Source organism: Ornithodoros turicata, chromosome 9 (genome assembly GCF_037126465.1).
Source record: "Ornithodoros turicata isolate Travis chromosome 9, ASM3712646v1, whole genome shotgun sequence".
NCBI classification, from domain to species: domain Eukaryota; kingdom Metazoa; phylum Arthropoda; class Arachnida; order Ixodida; family Argasidae; genus Ornithodoros; species Ornithodoros turicata.
The window spans coordinates 40,333,015-40,353,749 of NC_088209.1; the positions used below are offsets into that span (position 1 = coordinate 40,333,015).

The 20,735-nt window shown below is 48.8% G+C and overlaps 2 protein-coding genes across 3 annotated transcripts in view; one reads left to right on the forward strand and one right to left on the reverse strand.

The window, feature by feature from the left end:
- Window positions 1-20,735, reverse strand: part of LOC135368945 (uncharacterized) — a 76,725-nt gene that overhangs the window by 50,106 nt on the left and 5,884 nt on the right. The window lies entirely within an intron of this gene.
- Window positions 6,070-19,336, forward strand: LOC135368943 (caspase-6-like). Of its 2 annotated transcripts, XM_064602513.1 has the most exons (8): window positions 6,070-6,110; window positions 6,956-7,354; window positions 8,381-8,420; window positions 9,791-9,899; window positions 15,683-15,827; window positions 17,047-17,225; window positions 17,285-17,393; window positions 18,957-19,336. In XM_064602513.1, the coding sequence occupies exons 2-8, from the start codon at window positions 6,997-6,999 to the stop codon at window positions 19,205-19,207; spliced, it is 1,191 nt and encodes a 396-aa protein (XP_064458583.1). In that variant the 5' UTR covers window positions 6,070-6,110; window positions 6,956-6,996; the 3' UTR covers window positions 19,208-19,336. The 2 variants fall into 2 exon arrangements, with proteins under 2 accessions (XP_064458583.1, XP_064458582.1); XM_064602512.1 differs by lacking the exon at window positions 6,070-6,110 and having other exon boundaries at window positions 6,151-7,354.

The window sequence follows — 20,735 nt, forward strand, 5'->3', positions numbered from 1 at the left end:
AAGATGGCCACGCGCCTGGGGCACCTGCCTCAGTTCCACCGGCGCGGCCATGGAGATAGGCCACCGTCATCGCCTCTCCGTGGCATACCATCATCGCCGGTCGGGGCTCATGTAGAGAAACTCCACCTCCTCTACCGTTCCTCCAAGAACTCGCTAGGCGGTGACTCTCCACGCTCAGCAGTCAACGACCTCGCATATCACGACGCCACACTCAAATCCCCACACGCCACTGTCACCTCCACAGCATCACTCCGTCTCACACTTCGGGACGGTACTCCTCGGGCATCCACCAGCGGCACTTCCTGAGCCACACGCTCCAGTACCGGTCGCGGTACGCCGCTGTCGACCGCACCAGCTGCATCTCCTACGCTATCGGTCCAGGAGCCCAGCCCGTGCTATCTTCCGACCTGTCCTTCCGACATCGGTCCTTATCTTCGGGAACCCAGCAGCCAACCACCTTCTGGCAGGCAAGGTGCATGGGGACCACCGTTCCTCCGGGGACACGCACGGAGGCCACGGTGAGTCTCACGGTCTCCTCGTGCTTCATGACGGTCCTAACCGCTCACGTACCGGTAGCGGCACTGTCGCCCTCTCACCCACGCCGCTTCGGCACACTCCTGGGACCCTCCCGTCAGCGCTTGACCGCGCCATTCCTTCCGCTGTTACTACGCATTTCTGAGCAAGACTCAAGCCCAGCCGTCCCTGTTTCGCCCCTCTTTCTCCTCTTCGCGTGTCGACGTGGACCTCAAGGGCTAGCTCTACACCGCTCCACGTCTGTGTGTGTGTGGCGGGGGGGGGGAGTGATGTGGCGATATGTGGACTACGATGAAGACGTGCCTCCGCTGCAGCGCGCCACTGCGCCTGGCAGCCACTTCTACCGGCATAGTCCTAGCTTGAGGGCACGCACATCTTACCGCTGGGACATTCCATCGTTGCCGGACAGGACTGGTGTAGAGGAACACCACCTCCTCTACAAATCAATCAATCATGTCCTTTGGCTGAAGGTGCATCAAAATGTCGCAGCAATTTTTCCTAGTCGCCTTCTTAGTCTTGAAGGAAAGAAATATAAGGCAAGTCAGCTGATGTGCATGTACCTGGGATCAAGGAAGATAGGACCTCTGTCTGTCTATGTCTATCTCTGTCTGTGTGCCTGTCTCTGTCTGTCCATCTGTCTCTGCATGTGTCTGCCTGCCTCTGCCTGTATGTCTCTGCCTGTCTGTCTCTGCCCGTCTGTCTGTCTCCATGCCTGTCTCTGCCTCCCTGTCTGTGTGTGTGTGAGTGTGGTGCGTCAATACTCTAGAGAATTGAGAGACCGTGTCTATATTCTCCAGTAATGTCCTAGAAGTATTGCGCGCGCGATTATTAATTGTTTTATTGCGTAACCCTTTACCGTGTTCCAACCTTTGTCCTTGTCTTGTCTTAACATTTGCCTTGATGTATATCTTCATTTCCCGCTATTAACTTGGCAACTGCCTTGGTGTGACTGACTACAGGGGAGGGATTCGCTGAAATATCAGAAAAGCCAGGATTGTCTGTGAAAGCAGCCTATGCTACGAGATGTGTCATCCTCAAAAAAGGGATGTATATCAATTTATTATGAAGCCACCTTATGGTGCACCTGTATCGAGAGTGATGACGTGCCTTCGTCGCAGAACTTCATGGCAAGGGACGCGCAAGAGTATTGCATGTAGGTCAATGTGATCACAGACTTGCTACCTTAAAGCTCTCTCCCGTAATTTCAAATTTTCTGCACAGCCATTCACAGTATAATCTTGAGGAGCAGACGGTGGCTGCCTTACAACCACCTTCTGTTAATGCCGGTCCATGAAAAACACGAGGACGTGCAGCTCGACAGTTTAAGTGTTTCATTTGATTAAAAAATAATAATAATAATAATATTGCAGCAAAGAAGGTTCCACTTCCTACACTATACGTAGGGAGTGGCTTTTTCGAATTCGGAGAGTAGAAATCGGGCGCTATTTTTAAGTCTGCAATTCGGGGAGAAATCGGGCGATAATTGTGCCTTCGGTTGTTACCGGGCGTTTATGTTTCTCCCCTTTCCTAACCTTTCTTTTCTTTTTGCGGGATCGTGACCTTCCAGCTGGAATCCCCGAAGGCATAGACAGTGTTGACACACAAGAGTATATTGCTGGGAACATAACTGACCCATTCTTACATGTGTTACACGTGGCGACCTTTGTTCGTCTTCAGCGATAACATCACTTGAGGATTTCATAGTGACTGGAATTCTGAGAAAAATCGGGTTTAACCCGAATTGGTCGGAGGTCAGTTCGGGGGAGGGGGGAACAACCGGGTGGAATCGGGTTTAACCCAAAAAAAGTCACTCCCTGAGTCTATACGTCGTACCGAAAAAGTGGGATTTCTTTAATATATTCGCTGTCAAATGTCTCCATCATAACATTGCGTCGCAGTAGGCGCTCACGTACGAGCTCGGGGAAGAAGAAGAAAAAAGAAAAGTTGGAGTTGGACGGACTAAAAATAATACGGAGAGGTTGAACTTGCCACCTGACAAGTTCTGCTACTCCGAGAACAAGCTACGAAAAACAACACCGAGGAAAGAAGATGACTAGGCTAGGCTGTACGGCGCACTGTTCACGGGCACATGACAGTCAGAGGATCGCGTCACGCAGGAACCAGGGCGTCACGTACAGATGAATTAGTACTGAGCATCAACAGAAGAACTTGAGAAGAAGCCTACGAGAGCCTTGAATGCGGCGTCTCTCTGGTTGGCGTCCCACGTCCCCGAGACCTTCTTTATGGAGAAAGCTCTGTTGTCCAGACGAGTTAGTTCGGCACGCAATATCTTGCGTTGGGACTGATGTCTTCTGCACTCCATAAAAATATGTTCAGTATTTTCTTCCATCCCACACATTGGGCAATCCGGGGAATTCGCCGATCCCATGCCACTATATCCAACGTGCCATTACATCCAACGTGCCGTTACATCCAAAAACGAGCCGTTGCGTCCAACATGCTGTTACAACCATTGTGCCGTTACCCCCATCCAACGAGAATTTACATCCATTTTTGGCCACTACACCCACGGGTCATTACATCCAACTAGCCAGTACATCCAACGAGTCATCTCATCCATCGGGCCAGTATGTCCAACGAGCCATTACATCCACGGACAAGAACACTCGGTCAATGCTCTCATCGGTGTTCTGTGCTTGTTACGCAGCTCCTTCCATCGAACATCTCAAAAGGGGCCCATTCCAACGTCGCTGTTCTGTGCTTTATTGCCGCACCTACGTAAGTGGTCTGCATTTTCCCCCAATAGCAATGGGGTAGCATTCTGCTCAATGAGCGGAAGTCATCCCTATATCATCGTCATCATGTATTTCTCTCTCTCTCTGCAAGTGCTGAGGTCGTTATATCCTTAGTTGTTTTCAAACTTAATAGGAGAGCGTATAGGTGAGTGGTCCCCATGCGAATGTCGCTGTACTGCCCTATATTGCCAATGACCTCCTTCACCTAACGAGGTAGCGTCCTGTGTGTGAATCACGTCATGTGAATACCAGACAGGGATGGGAAGGTGCACACACCGGGTCACCTGAATCCGGGAAAAACCACGGGTTGACCCAGAAACGGGTTATTGTTGCTGCCTGGACGATTTCACAGAGAAGAATTCCTCCGATTGAGAGACTCCGCCCCGGGCAGCGAAATGATTGTCTTGTGCGGAGACAGCGACTTTGAAGCGCTTTTGTCGGCCGACTAAGTGTTTGGCGGCGGAATCTTTAAGTATAACTCACCAGAATTCATGAATCCCGTGCAGTTGTTCACCCTTCATGTGTCCATACGAGGAGAATTGTCTCCCTGTGATGTTAGCGCTGACCATGCGACGTGACACAGCCGCTCATGAATAAATCTTTGGTGTAATTCGTGACGCACTCCTACACCGTTTCAGCCGCTTAGTAACACTACAAAGCTCAGCTCACTGGATGTTTCACTTCGAAGTTGCAGCAATGAATGCAGCAGTGACAGTGTTCAGCGCTGACCGTGTGGATCAGCCGATAAAAATAAGTGGCTGCGCCTTTCATTATGCGAAGGCGATAAATGAAAAGCGGGACGAGCTTTGCTTGAGAACCGTCTGCAGGACAATGAAGAAGTACGAGAGTGGTTCAGCGTGGTAAGGCACCTTCCCTTCCTCCCCGAACATTTCCGTCTCCCGTCCAGCGAGGATTTCATTTGCAATCCATCTCAGCAAGTATCACTTCTTCAGAGCAGCACTTCATATCCTACTTCCGCAATTTTGGCTGACATCTCGTTCCCGTCCGTGACGTATGGGACCCCTTTGGCAACTCCGGAGCACGCACCACGAATGTGGTTGAGGGTTGGCACAATGAACTCCATGACCAACTCCCGAACCAGCACCCGAGTCACGCGGAACTGCTTGCATTTTTTCCAGAAGATGCAGCACGCCGCAAAGTACCGCCTGTGGCTTCTGCTGTGAGACCCTGCAGCGCTGCCCAAGCCACAAGCGCCACGAATCCGCGAGAGGAAAGTCCGACATGCCGAAGAGATGGAACTATTTCGCCCCAATTTTTTGTATGCTCCCGTTCAAAATGAAGACGTCGTAACGTTCCTGAAACGCGAGATAGACGTCGGGATTTTGCCCTGTACATAATGTTATAGTCCGCGAATGAAGCGCTGTACCTACTAAAATATAGTGTGCACTTTGCTATTATCAATTATGGCCGCGCTGCTCCAAGAACTGTGATGTTTTGCTGTTAAGTCACTACTATACCTTTGGTATTTTATTTGCAATGTCTGCCACACGTTGCAGCCACACGTTGTGGACGTGAGGCTGGCAGGTCAAGATAGCGCTTGGGTAGAGCTCCCGTCGTGACGGGCCACCTTGTACTTGTAAAAGCTTTATTGTGTGGGGGTTTCTTTTTCTATTTTTTTCGAGACTGTCTGCGCTTAGTTTGCACTGGTTCAAGTTTCAAGTTTGTTCGGGAAAGAATGAGATGGAAATGAAAGCCACAATTTGATAAAGTTTTCGCATCGAACTGGGATACAGACGTCCGCGCGTCCCATGCCTATGTGAGACCGGGAGAAAAGAAGGGATGGGCGGAACTAACACTACTGGCCAGGTACCGAAACGCATTATTGATGGATGCACATCGCCACTGACAAACAATCGCCTGCGGGTTGTAGTCGTCTTGAACACAGACAGGTCACCGGTTCATTCCTGCTATTCCTAGTCCGGGCTTCTCCTCCTGTCGACCTTCTTATGTCCCATCGCCCCCAAGGCGACCCGGATTTTTTTACCGTTACGTCCATCATGCCGTTACATCCATACCGTGCCAATACATCCAACGAGATGTTACATCCATCGTGCCATTACGTCCACCGATGGATGTAACGACACAATGGATGTAACAGCTCGTTGGATGTAATGTAACCCCGTACCGAATCCGCCTTGCCCACCATATGCAGGAAATGGCGGCCATACGGGACGTTCAGGCGTGCACGATGTAGAAATATTTCGATACTTCTGGCAGCCGAGGGAGGGATGCTAAATTTTAGTTCCGGGTCTATTCTTCTGAGAAGAGATGACCCACCATCACCTTGTAGCCATTTGCGTTTGCACATGTCGTCTGTCATGGACCTTAGTAGAAGTTTGATGTCTAGCTCGTCTGCAGTTTCGTTACCGCGGATGCCAATGTGCCCCGGGATCCATTGGAAGGTAACATCATGTCCCAGGTCCGTACATCTCTTGTATTTCGTTAGGATCTCCTTCACCGTTGAAGCTGTCCAACTGTTCCCCACGAAAGCCAACATGGTCTCCAGACCAGCTTTTGAGTCGCTGTCCAGTGCGCAGGTTGCGTGTGCGTGGCTATGAATCTCACGGCAAGGTGTATAGCTACCAGTTCTGCTGTCGTGGAAGAGCTCCTATGAGATAACCGCACTATGCCCTCCTTGGAGTGCCGCGGTACCACGTACGCCGCTGCAGATCCGGAACGCATCGATAAGGTTGTCTATATATATATCGACCAAGATAAGATGAGGCGAGTAAAGGCAATGCGTTGCTCCTACGGGATATCGCCCTCAAGTAGCTGCAAACATGGCTGGCCAACCTGCCGGTAGGTGGCATAATTACCTGGTATCAAAAAACTGTGCCATTCATCTTGCAGAGTATTTCGTCCCTAAGACGTAAGTTGTATATATAGAAGACCCCAAAGTATAGATTCCTTACAACAGCGAAACGCACGTAAATATTCGTTGGGCGTTGAGTGACCTGGAGGTGGACGATCTATTCAAAACGAGTTACTATACTGTTCCAAGGTGCTCTGTTCTGTAAGACCAATGAAATGCTACTTAAAAGCAATGCACGCAGTAATGTTAAAACCGACCTTGGGGGTGTGCACTTGTAGAGTAAGGTACTTAACCTCTTAAAAAAAAAAAGCTAATAAGGTACGGGTGATAGAATGCAGCTGGTGTGTGGGGTCAGCATCAACGTTTGCTGCACGGGGAAGAGAAGTGACTTTGATCAGCGTGGTCCATGAAGGAACAAGAAACGCGACAGTGGATGGATGTCTTAGCAGGAATCTTCCCCTACCGAAAAAAAGAAGAAGAAATGAAAAGAGAGAAAAAAAGGGAAGAATAAAAAACCAGAAAACATGAAAAATTAAACAGAGCGACCATTAATTATAATTATTCGCGGAAAAGAAGAACTTGAAAGGGCGTATGGCTATGGTTACGTTGCCGCGCTTCAAACGTCACGCGGAGGCACGCAAAAACCATTTCGATAGGACGGAAACTCAAGTGAACAACATTGTGATTGGCCATCGCACTTCATCTATAGTGGGAAAACGACGCACTTATCTCGCGCTTTAATCAGGTGGAGGGGTGCCCAGGTTCCCTCTTGAGTGTTACTGTTTGTGTCGCAATTCTGCCAAGTCTCTCGCCAAGACAGTCTTGTGTACAGTGGCGTACACAACAACGTGGCGACGAGGATAAGACAGCACCATGGCTACCGCAGGACAGATGGCAGACGCAAAGAAGAAGCACAAAATACGCCGTGATTTTCACAACCGGGAACAGCGTGAAGGAGAGAGCATTTCGGAGTTCTACAAGGAGCTAATGTCGCTTGCATCATCGCACGGGGACATTTCTAATGAAGCTATATGCTCCACTTTCATTCGGGGACTCCGTGAAGAATGGATCTACATTGAACTTGAGAAGATGAAGGGCCCTGATATAGACACACTTTACAAGAAGGCCATTGAATTGGAGGCTGAATCACACCGTGGAAGAGAAATGAGTCAATGTATTCCTGCGACACCTGAACCGTCACAAGTACAACAGAAGGCATCGCAAGAGCAAGGTAGAGTGACACGTTAAGACCTAGCTGTACGGGGTGTTTATTTTTGTGCCTTACAACTACGAGACGACTAATTACCTCAACTACGAGACGACTAATTACCTCAACTACGAGACGACTAATTACCTCAACTACGAGACGACTAAAATTCATTAATTATCCCTTTAAATTGGGGAATTCGGACAAAAGCGAGATAGCATAATTAGTCTATTCTCGTTGAAGGCCATTCTACGTCGAACAAATCCTGAAACACGCACGTGAGTTCAAATCTCCATCCCCGAATTTTGATACGCAAATGAGCCGAAACCGTAGCGACCGGGAGTAACACGGAAAGGTGACACGGCAAGAACACGGTAAAACTATTAAGCTACCCGGCTAAACAGGGTGTTTATTTTTATGCCTTACTTCTTCTACAGCGCAGGAGAAACACGGCAATGCTAAGCCTAACGGACACGGCGGTTGCCATCTTGCAAAAGGTGTGGGGTCGTTGGGCTGGGCTATTTCACCTCTAGTGAGGTTGGGTCAGTTTGGGTGTGACATATAGGGGGTCTGGGCGGTGGGGGGTCCAGTGAGAAAGTGGGCCGGTTCCCCTTATGTGCCCCCTTTGGCATAACTTGCGAAGTTGCGGTGTGACGCAGGGTAGAGACCCCCCCCCCCCCCATCTTGAACAACATATCACTCCGTGCTTATACTCGACAAAGGTTGATTCTGGTGAATGATAATAGAAGCTTAATACATCTTCAATACTAAGACAACAACAACAACAACGAAATGTTAATGAATGCAAAAGAAAAAAAAGGCTCCTCTTTAGAGTTGCTAAGTCCATATTCATTGAAAAAGAATGCATAGAGAAGACTTGGAGGAGACGCTCATCCAATTTCCTGCGCTCTGCTTGACCTCTTTGTAGGCACTACTATCTTATACAAATACTATATCTACCATTACTGATGAAACATGTAATGATTATCATATCTGTATCTGTGGCATGCTGTTTTTGAATATACGTCTTGCTTGCCTCCTCTAACTTAGCACTACAGCACGCAGACGCACCGACGGCGGCTGGCACATCGTAAGTTATTCTATCTATTCTATTCTACAGGGTGTCCGGTGAGAAAGTGTCATTAAATAGGTTTCACTTCAGAAAATAATGAAACTACTTGGAATACACACACACATACTTTTGCCACAGATTGCTGGCCACACTTTTGCCACAGATGCTGGCTCTGCCTTTATAGAGACAAAGTGAAACAGCCGCACCCGATCGAGGGCATTAACGCCGTAGCCGACGTTATCAGTGGTTGGGGACTGACGGTATGCAGGTTGATAAGGGCGGAAGGCGTGATTATGTCCCTGTTCGCATAGGAGGGAGGGTATTCGGATGGAGCGAAAAGTTCCGCAAACGTAAATATCAGCAAGCGCACCTCGCACGGGGACGGTTTTGCGGCTGTCCCGAAGGACGGGATGTATACAAGAGACGTACCTCCATGTCTACCACAATGGGAGAGAGAGAGAGAACAAGAGAACTTTCATCGTTACCACAATGGCTTCTTACGAAAAAAGTTATTGTATGACTATGACACACTATTGAAATATTTTCACCTTCACCCAGTGGCCACACGTCGCTCTATCGCCGACGCCCTATTTCTGTACAAATGTGTCCATGCCCGTGTTGATTCCCCACTCCTGCTGAGCCTCCTAAACTTTTGTATTCCTCGCGCGGCTTTTCGTAATCCACCAGTCTTCTACGTTAAACGCTTCTGCCCCAGCGATCCAATTACCCGATGCCAAATTCTTCTGAACACGCTTCCCCCCACATGTGATATTTTCCACGCCTCCAGCGCATCCCTTAAACGCGACGTTATTTCTTTCCTTCATCAGTGAATTTTCAATCGTGATATTATTGCCTTTGTTTTGTACAGTATATCGTCTCATTCCATCTTATAACTTATGGGCTGCGCGTAATCTATGTATTGTAGTTTTGTTGCTGATATTTCATTGCGTGTACTGGGTGGTATACTTGTCTGTAAATATGTAAGTACGTATGCGTGTTATGTAGTTTTGTTGCTGATTGGGGGGGGGGGTATTATCGCGAAACTCCATGGTATATTTGTCTGTAATATGTAAGTACGTATGCCTGTTATGTTTGTAATGTACCTCTGTTAGTATCCCACTGTATACGCATTATATATATATATATGTCTGTACATAATTATTTGTGCGTTTATGTCTGTATTGAATCCACTGTGAGTTATGTGTATTGTGTGCGCCAACACCATGGCCTTAGCGGCCGTTCTTGGGCACTAATAAAAAAATATTATTATTATTATTAAATCATATTTTGTTCGCGATGAAAGCGAAGGTGAGCATCGCCGGTAACAGTATTATATAAACACTGTTATGTTTATTATGGAACGCTATAATACTCGAGTTTCGTTTCAGGAACTGTTCGTACAAATACGGCAAAGATATTAAAGCTGGACGAGCAGAGGTACCGGAAGACGTCGAGCACAAGATTCGTAAACAACTCTGTTTGATATTTAACTGTGAGGTGAGCGATCGCACGTGTTTTAAGCACGTAATTACGCGTGGCACACTCTTAAAGAATGCACTTCACAACATAGCGCGCTCCTAGCCAACCATCATCCCAAATGACGACGTTCTCGGCCGATTTCTTGAGAACGGCAGGCGGAGCCTATTCTGTGCCGTGCATAATATGCACAAAATCGGCTCCGCCTGCCGTTTTCAACAAATCAGGGATGAGAACGTTGTCATTCGGGATGATGGTTGGCTAGGAGCGTGCTCTGTGGTGAAGTCCATTTTTTGCGGTGAGGCTAACGTTCCTTGGGCCGAAACCTCCTAAGCGCGTCAGCTTTCACCTCCTCACCATGCAAGTTCGTGAGTACCTACCGCGCACGGTTCAGTGCAACAACTGCCTTCGCTACGGTCATGTAGCTGCATGCTATAGCCGACGGAAAATATGCCCTAACTGCGGGTCCTCCCACGAGAGCCCGATGTGCCCTGAATCTGAACCCACCTGCATAAACTGCAAAGGACGTCATGTCGCCACATCAAGGGACTGCCCATCCCTAAAGTTGCAACGACACATCGCCAGGGAACGCTCTCGCTCCAATAGCAGCTACCGAGAGGCGAAGGCTAAACTCCGGCTCACAAAGCGTCGCAACAAACCTAAGGCAATGGGTACACGAAAGTCTCAGGAGAAGCTTTCACACAGGGGTGTACAACCCGCTCCCAAAAGCCTCCAGGCGTCGCAACAACAGATCGTTTGGGCGGAAACTGATTTCCCCCCTCTAGGCCCTGTCGACCGTCCAGAGGATAAGGATGCCTCCCCGGCACAACCCCATGGAAAGAAAAGCGACCCCCCGCTCCCACTCCATTCCCAGCCAGCCTACCGTAAGGTGTTAGACCGTCCAGAAGGCGCAGATCTGCCCATGGTCATCATCCAGCTTCTCTTTGCTGCACTGAAGGCTATCGTCTCGGCAGTTCCTGAATGTAATGTCGGACAATTTATGACCGCACATAGAAACAAGAAAGCGTTCCTTCCCCGCATCCTGCAATGGAATGCTAGAAGCTTGTTTCATAAACAGGCCGACCTCAAACTCCTTTTACGGAAGGTGGACTTTGATGTGTTAGCGATACAAGAGAGCCTTACCCAACCATCATTCAAGATCCCGCCGTTTGTCTCCTACAGTGCCAAAGGCCACCATGCGGACGGCCTCCCGCGGGCATCGCTATTTGTCAAACGGTCCATTGCCCAGGCTGAAATTGACCTATCCCACCTTTGCTCTTCAACTGAAGAATATGTAGGGTGTCTACCGAGGGCCGGCTCCAAGTCAGTCACAGTCATATCTGTATACCAGTGGGGTCATGCTCCGCCCAACGTCGAGTCTCTCAAGGCTCTGCGGCTCGTTTGTCCAGGTCCCCTAATTGTGTGCGGAGATTTCAATGCGAGCCACAGTCTCTGGGGTGGTCGACGAAACTGCAGACGTGGTAATTCCATTGTTAATTACCTCTCCTCCAGCGACCTCGTGGTGCTCAACACCGGCTCTCCTACATATATGCGTTCGCCGCGCTACCTAAATGCCATCGATTTGACTCTGGTCTCTCCTGACGTCACCCTAAAGTGGGAAGCCGAGCCTGACACATGGGGTTCAGATCATTTCCCCATCCTGCTTTCGCCTCCGAGTTGCAGCAACGGCCCCAGGAAAACGAAGACAATTACCAACTGGGTGAAGTTCAGGGAGGGACTGGTCGGCTCCACGGCAGATACCTTGCTCGACTCTGTAAAGGCGTCATTGGCTTATAGCTCAAAAGCAGTATCCTACCTGGCCAGTATGCCTGCCCCTGACCTCCGATACCTCAACCTCCGTGCTGCGCGACGACGAGCACAGCGACGAGCTCTGAGAACCGGCCTTCAGGGCGACTGGGTCGCTTACAGGCGTGTCTGTGCTGCCCATAGAAGATATACCTTGAAATTAAGGCGGACCCAATGGAGACAGTTCAGCGAGTCCCTCAATGCCCACACTCCAACAACGAAGGTTTGGCATACCCTGCGAGCGATCGAAAGCCTTCCCGAGCCTGTCGACCCGCTTGTCACTTTATCGGTAGCGTCAAACCTGGAGCCCAAGAACATAGCCGAAGACTATGCCAGTGAGCTAGCTCGCGTCGCAAGTTACAGTGCCCAACGCCTTTTTCCTAGCCACACTGGAGCAAATGGTTCCCCGGCGGACGACGACCTCACGATGTCAGAGCTGAAGTCCGCCATCCAAGGTTTAAAGCGGCGCAGTGCAGTTGGCCCGGACGGGATCCCAAACCAGGCCCTCAAGAACCTAGGCGACGACCAACTCGACGCTCTGCTCCAACTATATAACAACGTCTGGACCTCTGGATGCATCCCATCTGATTGGAAACATGCTCGAGTAATACCCGTCCTAAAGCCGGGGAGGCCACCGAGCCAACTGTCCTCCTACCGTCCCATTGCCCTAACCTCGTGCGTTGGCAAATTATTGGAGCGTATAATTCACAAAAGGCTGGCTTGGGTCTTGGAACGAGGCGATTGCTTCCCAGATCACATTACGGCATCCCGGAAGGGCTGGAGCGCGTCTGACGCAATCGCTGAAGTGGCTACTAGCCTGAAGCAAGCGAGAGAGTCCAATGAGTTTGCTCTCGCTTTCTTCATTGACGTGAAGAAGGCATACGACTCGGTAACGCACTCGGCATGTCTCGCTGCGCTCGAAGCAGCTCGAGTCACTGGCCGCCTTCTAGGATACCTGTGTGACTTTCTGTCCAACAGAACGTTTGACGTCTCCGTCCGCGGGTGTATCAGCTCTGTGAAGAAGTTTGAGCGAGGAGTCCCACAAGGCAGTGTTCTATCACCTATACTATTCAACCTAATCATCGCAGGGATTCATCGAGGAATTCGCCCTACACCGTACGCCCTTCATCTCACCATCTACGCGGACGACATCTGCCTCCGCATTGTGGGAACGGACAAGGAGAAAGTTCGTGACACAGCTGATATTGCCTTGAACGGGCTCAATGCAGTGCTGCTTGCGAGGGGGCTGGAAGCGTCACCAGAGAAGTCAAAATGCATGGTCTGCATTCCCCGTGGAAAGTACGTGGGCAAAGACTTCCCAAGCCTCAGCATTAACAACACTCCCATCCCAAGATGCGCGTCATGTAAATATCTTGGTGTCACCATCGATAGCACATTACGCTGGTCTAAGCAAGTAAACGAGACTATCTGCAAGGGGAAGAAAACGCTCAACCTGCTACGCAGAATCAGCGGTAAATCATGGGGCTGCAATGCGCGGTCACTGTTCACCCTTCACAAAGCCCTGATCCTGTCACGCATTCTCTACGTGGCGCCATACGTAGACCTCGCGCCTACACAATGGCAGGCCCTTGAGCGCCTTCATCGCGCTGGCATAAGAACTGCGCTTGGTCTCCCAACGTTCTCTAGCGTCACCCAAACGTACCTGGAAGCTAAGGAAAAGCCTGTTAGTGTCCACTCTGAGCTCAAAGTACTCCAGTTTCTGGATGATGCATCAACATCCATCAGCAAGCATTCCCTCTTCACCGGCATCGAACAGAGGACAGACACATCCCTAGGACGCCTGGCTAGTGCCACCAGCTCTCTAGCCAACAGGGGCGCTCTTCCTCGGCTCCCAGCTAGTCCACCTACGCCGCCGTGGCGGGAGTTCGTGCCCGCAACAACGCTTCACATCCCGGGTCTACGGAAGAAGAGCGAGTCCAGCCCCCTAGTGGCCAGGATGGCGGCTGAGAACCTGATCAGCGACGTTTATCACACACATACCCTGGTGTTCACGGATGGCTCCATTGACCACCGTTCCAAAAGTGCTACCAGTGCGTACTACATCCCGTCAATAAACAAGGCCTGGCAAGGGAAATCAGTTCGCTACACACTCTCATCTACGACGGCCGAACTCCTGGCCTTGCTACACGCAGCTGCTGCGGTTCAAGTCACCGGAATACCTAAGGCCGTCTTGCTTACGGACTCCAGAAGTGCTCTCAACAACGTGATAAACCCCATGTGTGGTAGCATTCTGGCCCGATGTATAAGGAGATCGTGTGCCCAGCATAGGCTAACCGGAGGTGAGCTTACGCTCCAATGGATCCCATCTCATGTCGGCATCAGAGGCAACGAACGAGCGGACCAGCTAGCTTCCTCAGCACACAACAGCTGCAGCCCATCCTTAGCAGTCCCGGCCGACACTGACAGGCTCATGGTCGTCAAACAGCTAGTTGAGGTGCGTCACCCTGGCATACAGGACATCATGCAGAATCACCGACCCTCTCTTCCCACGAAAGATCTTCCCCGTGGTATGCAGACAATGCTCCATCGATTACGCACAGGATCTGCGTTCACGAACTCGCAACTGTGCAAGATCGGCTCCAGGGAGGACTCCAGTTGCGGACACTGTAATCATCCGGAGACAATTGCGCATATCCTGACAGAATGTCGTGCATACCATGCCATGCGGGAAACCCATCTTCCCCACGCCAGGCCTGGTATACTGACGGACGTCCTCTTCCCCGAAGGTTCTTGTGCGGAACGACTTTCAAAAACTCGCGGCCTCGTGCGCTTTCTTCAAGCAACGAGCCTAGCGGAGAGACCACTCTAGTGCACCTCTCACCTACAGTGTGCTTCCGTCCCACCAGTACCGGTCATCCTGCCTCTACATCACTTTGAAGTCCTCAACTCCCCTTTCTCCCACATTCTTTTCCTTTTTTTTTGGCTATAGTCGTGACGATGCCCACTTGAGTGCGGCCAACAACGGCAAGCTACCTCGACCCCCCCCCCCCATTTTTTAAGAGTGCATATTCGATAAACGCAATACTGGCCAGACTGTTGTTGCCTGCTTTGCTCCTGGTACACGAGGCTTTTGCGTTTGTCTCGAATGCCGCATTTGGGTAGTTCCTCAACATGTGAAAACTATGGCGCTTGAGTGATACAGGTGCTGGTGATGACGAGTTGAAGTTTAATGGTGTATGAAGTGGTGCATGAAGTGGTGCATGAAGTGGCGCATGAAGTGGCGCATGAAGGGCAGAGCCGTCGCGAGGCGAGTTTGCGTCCTCCCTCCCCCTCCCCTCGCCCTCACTCATTATGTCAGAAGCTTTGTGAACAAAAAAAAGAAAGCGTTCATTTGCACAGCCGAGATCGTAAATTCAAATTCTCTTCATTTCCCCTTTATACTGTTCCACCAACCTGCCAATGCCTGCTGTTCGACGACCGGCTGAATGCAGTTGGTTTAATTTTCGGGGGAAGGTATTTTTAATATCACAGTTTTATTGAAGTTTTTTTTTTCATATTCTACGAAATCGTTTGACCTTCTTGCATCATTACTGTGTGGTTATACAATTTCAGCGCCGACTGCACACACACAACGGTTTGTATTAACGACAAAGGATTTTTGAACTTGTTCACTGCTGTACGTTGCGTCTGCCAGAAAGAGTAGCAAGCCAGCTCGGCCATGGCTATCTTCTCTTTATAAACTCGTAAACAGGAAACAATATTTCTCAGAGTTTAGCAGAGAGGGTGACAAAAGAAACCGTCTCAAAAGACCCCTTCATGTTTTCAGTTCAAATGTTCAAATATCAAGGAAAGTAGAATATAGATTGAGGTGATGGAGGTCCACTCTTATTCACTGAGGTCCCTCAGTTCTAGACCTTTATGCCAGGCAAATATCTGATGGGGATGCGAGACCCTGGTTGCATGAATTGTGGGTCCCCTCGGCCTCATGATTTTAAAGATGCAGTGTGATGTCAACACAGAGGATCTGTTTTTTCAAGAAATTCCCACACGACCCTAAACCCTACCCTGAAGGATCACACAAGGACGTGGATAAGATCAAAGATGTGTTCAGCCGCCTTGGATGCGAGGTCACGGTCAAACGAGATCTCGAAGCAAGCGAGATGGAGATGGAGTTGAAGAAAGGTGATACTTTTTCATACTTCGATATACAGCTGTATCGTGCTGCGGCGAATTTCCGCATTCATCATCATTAATTAATGAGTTGTTGTTGTATCGTAACCCCAGGTCATAGTCACGATTTATTTGTTGTTGTTGTATTGTGACATCCGAGACCGCTCTCTCTCTGTCTTTACAGCAATAGTTCCTGGCTTAATTATATCCCCGACAAAAGCGAAATGGTGCTGATGAGGTGGTGCATGACTGCAAAGTAAAACCCGAGAGAAACAGAAAAGAATTTGTCTGTACTCCTTGTTTCGGGTTTTTGATTTTTCACGTAGCCAAGTAGAAGCAGTTTCGTGTGCCACATCGAACAAAGACTGACTGAGGAAGGCAGTTGTCGGTCGCCACTGCCCAAATTTGTATAACTAGTCGAGGTCTCTCCAACGTAGGACAGGGACACTACTTTGGCTAGCAAAGAAGTGTCTGTTTAGACTGCTTCAAATTGCTCTTAATTTGTCATGTGAGTGTCACGTGCCTCTCCTAAGGGCAGTACCCGACGTTATTTGCGAACGCTCCAGGGCTGCGCCCTGCTGTATTCAGCGTCGGTTATGAGAGTCCTTGGATAAGGGGTTTTTCCAGTTCTCCCCCCGTTCCCCCCACAAAGACGCCCCCCCCAAATTGTTCAGAACGGCCAGAAAAGCTGCAAATATAAGATTCCCCCCCTACCCCCCCCCCTCGGGATGCCCACATTCCCTGGGACGAAAATCCTGGAAATACCCCCGTTTGGCTGACTTCCATCTACGTCACAACAGTTCCGCTTACGGTAGGCACTTCTGTGCGTATACAGTGTATGTATGTGTAGTAGTTTAGTAATGTCCTAGCCCACTTTAAGCATGAATCGACGGCCCGAAAACCGCCACAGGAGCTATCCATTCGGACCAGTGTTGTTGCTGTCGCATAACTTTGTAACGAGCTTTAACTCGTAGCTTTAGCTCATAGCATATAGCTTTGTAACTTTGTAGCGAGAGCCTTGCAACACGGCCAAATTATCCTTGCATAATGTAGGAAAGCACGGAAGTGGAGATGAAATGTCAGACTGCACGTACCGGATGTGCTATAAGGCTAGTACCCGTTGCATGAAAATATAGTGGAGTGATCGAAGTTTACGCCATTAAATCAAGAGACTGCTTTTATTATTTGGGTCTCATTGAGCTGACTCTCTCGTCTACACCATTCACTGCAGTGGCCACGGACAGGAATAGAATCGACGACGACTGTTTCGTCTGTTTCGTGCTAAGTCACGGGAAGCGGGGAGAGATCAAAACATGGGGTGGCTCCATCAAGTTGCAAGGACTGGTAGACCCCTTCATGTCCGAGGAAGCTGCACACTTTCGCGGAAAGCCCAAGATATTCTTCGTTCAGGTGATGTCGCTCTTTGTGGCGGCCCCGTCAACGCTAATGTTTTCCTGCGTCCTGTGCAGGAGTGTCAGTACATCGGAAAGGATGAGAAGAACGCTGAGAACCCCGTGGAGTGGAGCTACGATATCCCCACGTATCCCGAGCTACTTTTCGCCATTGCGCCACCACCAGGTTTGGTTTCTTTTTCTGAAAGTGTATCGGATCGAGTACCGCTGAAGGACTCATAGACAGTGATGGCCACTAACTACTTCTACAGTAGTTTAACTATAACTACTAACTACTTCGCGATGGAGTAGTTTAACTAGTATTTCAACTACTTTTCAGTGGAGGTAGTTAGAACTACTTCTTTTACCACTGCAATGTATTTTGACTACGTCTCTATCTACTTAACGTTGTCCATCAACACCAATCCCGTTCTATAGCGTTCTTGGACACTTAAATATGAATCACAAACAGTAATAAAAGTGAACATTTAGTACACATGCACAGCACGATTGGTCTCCGTTGTCATCAATCAAGTGGCTCAATGTAAAAGTCGGAACCACAATCGTGCCGTAAAGCTTGCGGCAAAATCGGAAGTAGTTGGCGCCTGCGTGTAACCTAACTACTGTAGTTAACTACTCGAAATAGTAGTTTAACTAGTAGTTGCACACTACATTTCTGGAAGTAATTGATAACTACCTTTTAACTACAATCAGGTAGTTTAACTACATGTAGTTAACTACTGTCCATCACTCCATAGACATCACTCCATAGACATATGAGACTTGAACAATGAATTCCACAAGGGGATGAATTTCGGTTTCGGAAAAAGTCTAAGGTTACTGACTCAATAATTACTGCGCCAAGTGATTTGTCTCAAACACTACCCCCCTCCCCACATGTTAGTTGTGTCTTGTGCATCCCCTACATTGTGACTTCGTTCTCGAGGTTTAGACGCGTGTCACTAATGATCCAAAGGGATGATACATAAAGCTGTTATAAATTAAGTAACCATCGAAGTGAGCCCGGATTACATTGAAAGTATCCGATTGAAATGTATCCGCGTGATACTGAAGATGTCTTCTCATCCGCGGTCATTAAATCTGTATGAAAAGATGGTAAAATGTCACGTTACAGACGTTTTTACTTTTCAGCGTACAGACTTTCTCATGAGCTTTATACCAGCCGCAGTTGCCCTATAACAGCAGTTACAGGAACAGCAGCGCTAGGGATGACACATTTCGACGCCATTCTGGGTTTACTGCGTGTCCCTAATGGACGACTGCAGAAACTCCCAGAAAGCTTATAGGGTGGCTTTGAACTATGCGAAGTTGCTGTTAACAAAGGGGGAGAAGCTCTTTCGGTTCCTTCTTTGTCGGTCGATTGTGTTAGCGGTAGAAATGTTAGCGAAAACGACACTTGAAGGACGGTTAATTTCAGCAATCTCCCAGGATGCAATGCGTGTGCAAGGAGCACTGGGATTTTCTGAAATTGTCTATTATGGCTTCTCCATAGGCCTGTCGGCAAAAAAGATCCCTGAGGAGCACGGTTTTGTTCGCATTTAAGGCGCGAGGATTTCAAAACGTTATATTTCGCCTCGAACCTGGGAAGCACAGACAATGCGTCGTCGTCAGCGTAACGCACATCACATATCATGATAAGCGAGATGTCATAGCCTTCTAGTGCCCCCCATGTGTAGGGTATACTTTTCAACTTCCACTCACGAACATGACTTCGTTCCTCTACCTCCAGGCTTCGTTTCATATCGGCTGGAAAGAGAGGGAACCATCTACATGCAAACGCTGTGCAACATCTTCGACAGCAGCATCACGTCTGAAGACGCGTCTCCTGATCTAGAAACCCTGATGAATGCCGTGAACCGATACGTCTCGCGCGAGATCAAAACCGACTGTAAGGGGGAACCAAATTACCACAGGAAAAAGCAAGCACCCTGCATCTTTTCTACTTTGACCAAGAAAGTGGTCTTTTCGAAACATCCATAGTCTAGCAATGTACCTGGAACGTCTTCGTAGTCCAGAGTGCAGTGCATGTGCGACCTTGTACTTTCACTGTTCTACTCTTGTGCACTGTAAGTACTGATTCCAGTAAGAGAATAAATAAGTTGGTCCGTATATGCATTGGCTGCACAATCGCGGCACACGACCCCTTTCGGGATACAAGAACATTTAGTAACAGGTAATAAAGACTTACACTAGAGATACCACGGATACAAGTAGTATAGTCACGAGGCATGTAACGTGACAGCTATGAATTACAGTGGTTGTAAAAAAAAATTATTTAAATGCTTAAGAAATGCTTTATCCACCAGCTCCGGTGGCGCAGCGGTAACGCGTGCGCTAGGAGACTGGGAGGTCCGCGGTTCGAATCCGTGGGCCGGCTGTGCCGTCTGGGGTTTTTCCTGGGTTTCCCTCAGATGTGTAATAGGCGTATGCCGGCACAGTTCCCCTGAAGTCGGCCCATGGACGCAGCTATCCTCCCTCCGAGCGGATTCCACTCGGTCTTCCACTTCACCCTTTCCTCTCCTCCTCTCCACCACCTTTCCCTTCCTGAGAAACATGCCGCCTAATCAGGCAGGCAGACCTCTCGGTTCCACCCAACGACACTCCTCCTCCTCCTGTGCTACACCCACTCTATCCCTTTCATGTTTTTGGCTGTTTGTTTGTTCTTCTCTTTTTCCTAGCTCATCTTTTTTCACCCACAAATTTCATCTCCTTTTTACGTTTTGGAGTAGCCAGTTCTGACTGGGTCGGAACTAACTTCTTCATATTTTTTTCCCAATCGAATCCAACCCAAAAAAATCCTTCAGCAAAAGGCTAGAAGTTTTGAAATGCGATTGCTACTGCGGGCAAATAAAATGTACGCTTAAAACCCGAGACTGCATTATTTGCGAGAGCTACTCGGGTATCTCAATTGTATTTAAAATACGTTTTCAAGTATTTTGTACTCTATCTTTATTACATTTTGACATTAGTATTGATTATCTCATCTTAAATACATTTTTGAGCATCCTGCACATGTCTGCATAGTAGTTGCATATATGACATGATCAGCGTAATCTAGTAGGCAACTGGTTTAACAACTGTATTTCGGTGAAGAGTCGCAAGGCTGCGTGAAAATTACATAAGGCGTCCATCGCATGCACACCGCGTAATACGAAAAGCGTAACCAGAGTTTAATTACAGAATAACCAACACAGCAAAACTCATCACAGCAGCGTTCACTGAGACGACAGTACTCTGTGGCATATGAGGACCATCTCAAGAATTCTGAAGAGAATCGCATTTGGGAGACATGACCTCTTGTACCAGGGGGCGTCCACCGACGATGTGGCGGACACAAGGAGGAGGTGATGGTGGTGGTGGAGGTGATGGTGGTGGTGGTGGTGGTGGTGGTGGTGGTGTATGTGTCACAAAGCTCATATGTTCTTCACACTGAAAAGAGGGGACCGCGGATACGTTGCGTCCGAGCAATTGGATTTTCTTTTGCTAACAATGCCCGTTTACGGGTCTG

What these genes read in the sequence shown, in the direction of transcription:
- LOC135368943 (XM_064602513.1), top strand. Translation starts at nt 6,997, where the DNA reads ATGGCTACCGCAGGACAGATGGCAGACGCAAAGAAGAAGCACAAAATA. An exon ending in GTTTGATATTTAACTGTGAG is followed by an intron (nt 9,900 to 15,682) that starts GTGAGCGATCGC and finishes TGTTTTTTCAAG; the next exon opens with AAATTCCCACACGACCCTAA. An exon ending in CGCCATTGCGCCACCACCAG is followed by an intron (nt 17,394 to 18,956) that starts GTTTGGTTTCTT and finishes CTCTACCTCCAG; the next exon opens with GCTTCGTTTCATATCGGCTG.